This window comes from Sinocyclocheilus anshuiensis, unplaced genomic scaffold, assembly GCF_001515605.1.
Source record: "Sinocyclocheilus anshuiensis isolate Anshui unplaced genomic scaffold, SAMN03320099.WGS_v1.1 scaffold629, whole genome shotgun sequence".
Lineage (NCBI taxonomy): Eukaryota > Metazoa > Chordata > Actinopteri > Cypriniformes > Cyprinidae > Sinocyclocheilus > Sinocyclocheilus anshuiensis.
The window spans coordinates 59,026-65,602 of record NW_015536485.1 but is presented as its reverse complement, the minus strand read 5'-3'; the positions used below and the strand labels follow the sequence as shown (position 1 = coordinate 65,602).

Here is a 6,577-nt window from a genome sequence, read left to right as displayed (position 1 = left end):
AAAAATTTTTTCTGGGTTTTTAAAAAAAAAAAAAAAAAAAAAAAAAAAAAAAATCAGCCTCCGCACACGACTTTGTTATTTTACCTCTTTAGAAGTGCCATGGGCAGGTGCACTGACGGGTGTCAGAGGTTTGGTCACAGAAACTGGGCTGGTGAAGGCCGAATCCCGTCCAGAGAAATGCAAACCCACTTTAGTTTCCCTTCCATTGGGTTTCCATGGCCCAGGCTATAAAAAGGAAGACAAAGGTTTTATTCATAAATGGAAAATTACACAATTGCCCAATTACAAAAAAAATCTGAAAAAGACTAGTCTTCACTATAAGAGATGTGACCCAATAAGCTTGTATAACAAATCCCAAACTTCACATAAGTACTATTTTCAGATCCACTGGCTTAGTACCTTGGTGGGGGCAGTGGCAGTTTTGGGGACCAGATTCTTGTAGACACTGGGTCCAGGGATGGAGACTTTAGAACCATTGGCGGGTAGAGGGCCAGCACTGGCAAAACCAGCCGAAAATGCAGCACTGGGATCCTCCTTAGACACTTTCTTAATGACCAGCATCTTAGACATAGCCTGCTTAGCACTAGGGGGGTTCTCTGTAACACAAGTTGCAAAAAACCTTACAGAACAATCCAATAAATGCAACATAATATTTTGCTTTTTATGCAGCTGGAAGAAGGTGATTTAATTAATGAAAGCAACTTTACCCCATACTCCTGCTGGAGTCCCGACAGCACGAGGCTGACTGGCTGGCTTTCCAGTTGTCTCTGGGTTCAAGGAGGGCTGAAATTCACATGAAAACAAAGCATGAATGCAAACTAACTACGCATGAAAAGTATGACAGAACTGAACCTCTCTAAAGACATAACCAGTTAATTCACTACACAAGTAAACAAACTCAAGAGGAAAAGAATACTTACAAAATCCTCATCAACAAACTTAAGCTTGTCATCATTGCGCTCCTCATCAGAATATCTGTCCTGATATGGGCCACCTTTGCGTGGATGAAAGTTTCCATTACGCTGTCGGTGACCCCCTTGTCTGTCCCTCTCGCCTCCACCACGTTTGATATGCCGAGCATGGTGGTGGTGAGGACCTTCCTGGCCCCTCTGTGCCCCATGCCAGCTGGGGGTCTCCTTCCACACTGGTCCGCCTCCCAATCCCACCTGACTCCCCTTCGCAACACCAGAGTCTACAGAGTCATGCCTCAACAGAGATGGCTGCTGCCACCCATCACCTGAAGAGAAAATGAACAGCAATTACAAAGCGCAAGACAAGAAACAGATTAACTCTGCATGCAAAGGAGGTTAGATGTGTGTTCCTCTACCTCCAGGTGCTCTTAGTGGGTCATTGTTGAAAAAGCCATCGGAAGAATTGTGCCTGCGGCGGTTTACTCCCGGCCGGCTGTCTCCGCGGGGAAAGTGCTCTCCATGCTTCTCAAGGGGGGCAGCAGGGGACTAAAAATCACAGACGCAAATTAAACAGACAGCTTCAGCTTTAAAAAGCTTATTTTAGAAAAGAATGATTAGGCTCAAGAGAACTAAGAGTGGCTGTTGAGTCATACTGTCCTGAATAAAAACATTTTTAAAAAAAGCACAACGTCAATACAAAGTCAACAATCCATTACAATACCTTGGCGGGCTGAGGCGTGGAGAAGTTAAGCCAGGCAGGAACAAAGTCATGCTGCGCCATTTAGGTCCAGTGTCTCCCGTCAGTGGATGGAGGCATCAAACCTCATGGCCTGAACTGACAACGCAAGCAACAAACATCACATCATTGCAGTCTACCAATATAAGTACGTCACATTAATGCAAACATATTTAAAGTCTGCAAGAAACGGGCATTGCAATTATCTATTTCATTTCCTATTGTGACAAATACAAAAATGGCAGGACAATTTGATTGGATCATTGTTGTTTGCTGATTGCTGTGATTGTGAATGTGAGTGCAGTGTTTCCCACAGACTTACACTCTATGTGTGGTGGCACTTCCCCCGGGGAAAATATATACATAACGAAAACAGCAAATGGTCTTACTAAAAATGCAAATTCCTTCTCTGCCAGCAGGAGGCGCTTTTAGAGCTGCAGAAATAGCGGTTTCCCCGGTAATGGCTGTAAATAAAGCAGCGCTGCGCTCATGAATGTTACTTTATCAGACAATATAGGAAAGATGAAGTGAAAATATCGAAACTTTTCTGAAAACAGTCGGTTCCCTTCAAAAATCCATTAATATAAATCACCCGCGCCATGCAGTGCTCATGTTTACTCAGCAAAGTTAATACAATTTGAAAAAATCTATTTGTGGCGGTCAGTGTTGATATTGTGGTGGGCCGCCACAAATAAATCAATGTATTTGAAACACTGGAGTGGCAAGTCGGTGGAGAAGTTTTGAAACTCGTGTAGCCATTGGATAACTTTATCGTCCAATCGCTGAGCAGATGTACATGTCATCACCCTTGATATTGTTGCGAGGAGGAGGAGATAATGTTTTTGATTAAAGATTACAAGGGCATATTAATTTTTTTTAAATAAAAATGTACATGGAAGAATCATATATTAAAAATGCTGCAATATTCCATAAAAACAAGAATTTTGATTTAAAGCTGACTTTAAAAATGACAGTCAGAAGTGCCATTTCTCCAGCACCAAATTCAAAAAGAATGACTGTTTTAAAGCGTTTTTGAATATTCCCCCAACAGACAAAGGTCAGGAAACAAATAGTCTTGCCCTGAAACTCATATCATTGGTTGGACCAATGTCGCTGAGTCAGGCTGATCAGGATACTCAATGAAAGCGAGAAATGTTTTGAAAGCACTGCAGGGCCAGTGCTTACCCTTTTTGTGGATATCAACCTACAAATTGCTTGCAAGTTACAGTTGTATCTGCATATTAAAGAATCTACTAATGATTTTTGGAATACCATGCATAAATATGCCCCACAGCTTGACAGATATTACCAAAAAAGTTGTCCATCGTTCTCTGTACAAAATGAAGGAGCTGGTCCACACATTTGAACCAATCAGAAAACCACTTGAATGTGGAGGGACGGAGTTTAAACAGACTAAATAATTGGAGAAGTACAGCATGTTACTGGAGAAAAGTCTGTCATTTTCACCAGATGATCAAGTTATGACAAAGTGATTTAAATATTATGAAGTTAAAAATTGGAACAAAACACAAAAAGATCTATGACATGCATTTTCAACACAGATTTTCATTTCCTGCCCATTTTACGAGAAAAGCTAGAAGTTTCTAGGTTAAACATTAAAACAAAAAACACTAACTTCTGTTTTATGGCTCTCTTGGCCTAGATATGATTGTCTGTATTTACTTAGACTCAACAAGAACTAACTTTAAAACAATACATTCTACTTAACGACAAATCTCACATTCCATTACATAAGTGATAACTCATTCAAAGTACAAAATAATCAATACCAAGGAAAGTTCCAGCTAAATGTTGTGGCTTCTTACCCCAGAGACAAAGGCTCTGTAGTTCGATGGCCCTGTCCTTGGCTGTATCTGAGTAAAGGGCCCAACCAACGCTCTTTCACAGGCTTTGAAGCCTCAGGACAAGCGCAACTCCTGTCACAGACAAACTCCAGTTTCCAGGATGGTGCAAAGAAGGAGATGGAAGTGAAACTTGTGCAGCCCAAGGTAAAATTGTAAGGTGATGGAAGAGATGGAGACGTGTTGTTCTTGATCAGCGGAGTGTAGTTGCGGAAGAATAGAGGATGTGTTTGATCAGTAATGCCAGAGTGACTCTCCACGACACCCTTAGTTCACTGACGATGACTGCGTGCATTCAGTTTGACTGGATAGAAATGAAGCAAATCCAATGGGTTCCAAAAAAAATTCTGTTTGAGTCTTGGATTGTCCAGTCTCTTATTCTGGGTGCTTGTGGTAGCAGCACGTCGTGCCTGCTCTGACACTCAGAAGCTCCTTTACGAACTCATTTTCGGCTGAAGACACACACAGCAATAAAAAACGGAGAGTGGGTTTGTACCACACAAAGCTGTTTTGCACAAAGTGGTGATCTGAATATGTTCACCTCATTAAAACAGCGACTGTGCTACGTCAGGGCGAAAAGGGGAGGGGGGCTGATTTGTCACATCACAATAGGTAGAAGTGCTTTATATTATAAAGTCATGAGAATTGCTTTTGCTTTCAACAGCTCATACTTTGGATGACTCAGCGAACCAAACCATGAAAACTTGACATCTTTAATTCTCGCCCCATATGGTTATGGATAAATGGCTGGTGAACCAATATCACGTTAGGCTACCGAAAAAAATTATGGTAAATATGATTTGACTTCTAACAACACTTCCAACCTTCCAGTTCATCAAATTCGAAGAAGCTTCCACAGGTGAGTAACTTGAAGCCAAAGTGCACAGATTCCTGTTAAACACGGTGTACAGTGCATTGGTAATTCAGTGCAACCAAAACACAAGCGCCCAGGTGCAGGCAAACCTTGAACATTCAATGTGAAACAACAGGTGTACTCCAGATTGTATTATTGCATGTTAGGAGATCTCAGGTCTCTTAAAATCCTGAAGTCACAAATCCAACAGTTTGTTCTTCCTCCAGATCTTCACAAATAATCTGCAGACCAACTCTGTAAAACAACAAATATTTGATTGATCACCCAGCAATCAATACTTTGGAAACAGTTCATTTCTTCTCACAATTGCATGTTCTGTAGGGTGACATGCTATACTTAAGTCTAAAACTTTCTAAGTGATGTTTTTCTTGATGTTATCTTAGATGATAATTATGTATGCAGTTTCTATTACCTCAAACTGAGAGAATATATTTGGACATAACATATTTGTGCTTAACAAAAGTCACAAAGCACTTTGTCAAATAATTAAAAAAAAAAAGTTAATGTGATCTGCCAGTGCCCAAATGCTGGCTCCTAAAAACCACCAAAACAAACAAACAAACAAACAAACAACAACAAAAAAAACAGCACAATAAGCTGCCTTCACAGGTTACAAATTTTAAACTGATACTTTATTACCATGAAAATATTCAATATTGAACTTCATTCATAAAATAAAATAACATTCTTGCCATTATTTACTCATTGCCCTATATTCAAAATCTGTGTATTTTTTTCCCCTCAGAGGAACACAAATTGAGATAACAGGCGGAATGACATCTCTTGTTTTGTCATTTGACTTTTACTACATGGAAAATGAGTGAAAGTGAATAATGTCTGATACGGTCATTCTGCCAAACATCTCTTTTTCTATTGCTCAGAATAAAGCAAATCATATAAGTCTGGAATAAAACGAGTGAGTAAATATCGACAAAAATGTCCTTTTTGAGTGAAGTACACTTTTAACATGACTAATCATCAGTTTGTCAATAGATTTGATATGTACTTTATCTGTCCACGGCCGTGAATTGTCTAGCTAACGTTACAGTAAGATAAACAAGTTATTTGTATAACGCAAAACAGTTGAAGTAGAAAGTAAAGTGAAGGAAAACTAAAAGCAGGCGTATAACTAGCAAAAGAGTTAGCTGCAGAACATAAACTAAAATACACTTTAAAATATATTCGTGATAATTGCAAACTAATATTTAATATGCTCAGCCACACGTTCTGGACCATATGGGAGTTAAAATTACTAACAAACTATAACGAACTATGAGTAAATACTTATTAGTCTTTCTACTTGCTGAACACTCGCTAGCACGGCACATTTAGCATAGTAGGCCATTCAATGTGTGCAGAAACCTTTTAGTCCACGCTGAGTGTTTAAATTCAAACTCTTAGAGCAAAGAAACTGTTAGGCATTATTAGACGGATACATAAGGGTGAATTATAAAGACTCGGGCTTGTGTCGTGACGGAAAGCGTGTTGTTTTAGCCACGGCGCGAGCTAGGTTGGCTAGCATTCCGAGCAGGAATAAAGTGTTGTAAAATGGCTCCCTCTCGACACCAAACCACCGAATAAACATTTCGATATACACCTACCTTTTGATCCCTTGTCTATCCCAATAAGTTAATCGAAGACAATGATGCACCGCTTGTCAAGTCAATTTGACAGCTTGGAGGTTGTCGTATTTCTGATTCTGTATTTTGTTTGTGTTTTTTTAATCACACTCGTTCCGACTTTGCCAATCCATCTAGCTTGTTCCTGTCTACTTCTGCACAGACGAGCTAATCGATCGCAGAGCACACCGCGTTTTTTTACAGTCTATGGTCACAACATTCCCCCAGCTCAAGCCAGCTAGAGGATTTACTCACGAGAGGGCTTGACGCACACAAGAGTGTGGACTTTTAAAGTTGTTTTCACTCTTTTTGCACTATTTGTGAAATATATTGAGTTAAATTGTTACAAAATATTAAGTGAACAACATGGCAGATTGCGTGCCCTCGGGTAATGCAAATTTGGCTCTGCTACCAGAAATGGAATGATGGAATTTCACGCTTTGGTAGACGTGAAGTAACGCAAAAATAACCAGATGTGTGTGTATAAACTTAATAGACTTTCCGGAAAATGCACACACATCTATGTGAACGTAATGTGTGCAAAGCAAACAGATGAATCGTGTCTTTCCTGTAAG

At 39.8% G+C, this 6,577-nt stretch overlaps 1 protein-coding gene across 2 annotated transcripts in view; it reads right to left on the bottom strand.

Annotated features, from left to right (window-relative positions):
* LOC107683959 (GC-rich promoter binding protein 1-like 1) overlaps positions 1 to 6,231 on the bottom strand; it is an 11,930-nt gene extending 5,699 nt beyond the window's left edge. The window contains exons 1-8 of one of the 2 annotated variants that reach the window (XM_016480059.1): positions 5,985 to 6,231; positions 3,474 to 4,617; positions 1,633 to 1,746; positions 1,328 to 1,457; positions 921 to 1,237; positions 708 to 783; positions 400 to 596; positions 85 to 225 (exon numbers count right to left, since the gene is read on the bottom strand). In XM_016480059.1, coding sequence (XP_016335545.1) covers positions 85 to 225; positions 400 to 596; positions 708 to 783; positions 921 to 1,237; positions 1,328 to 1,457; positions 1,633 to 1,692 — 921 coding nt within the window. In that variant the 5' untranslated portion in view covers positions 1,693 to 1,746; positions 3,474 to 4,617; positions 5,985 to 6,231. Of the gene's footprint in view, positions 1 to 84; positions 226 to 399; positions 597 to 707; positions 784 to 920; positions 1,238 to 1,327; positions 1,458 to 1,632; positions 1,747 to 2,036; positions 2,060 to 3,473; positions 4,618 to 5,984 lie in introns of those variants that run through there. The other variant, XM_016480069.1, reaches the window with a different exon arrangement.
* Between the last annotated feature and the right edge of the window lie 346 nt (positions 6,232 to 6,577).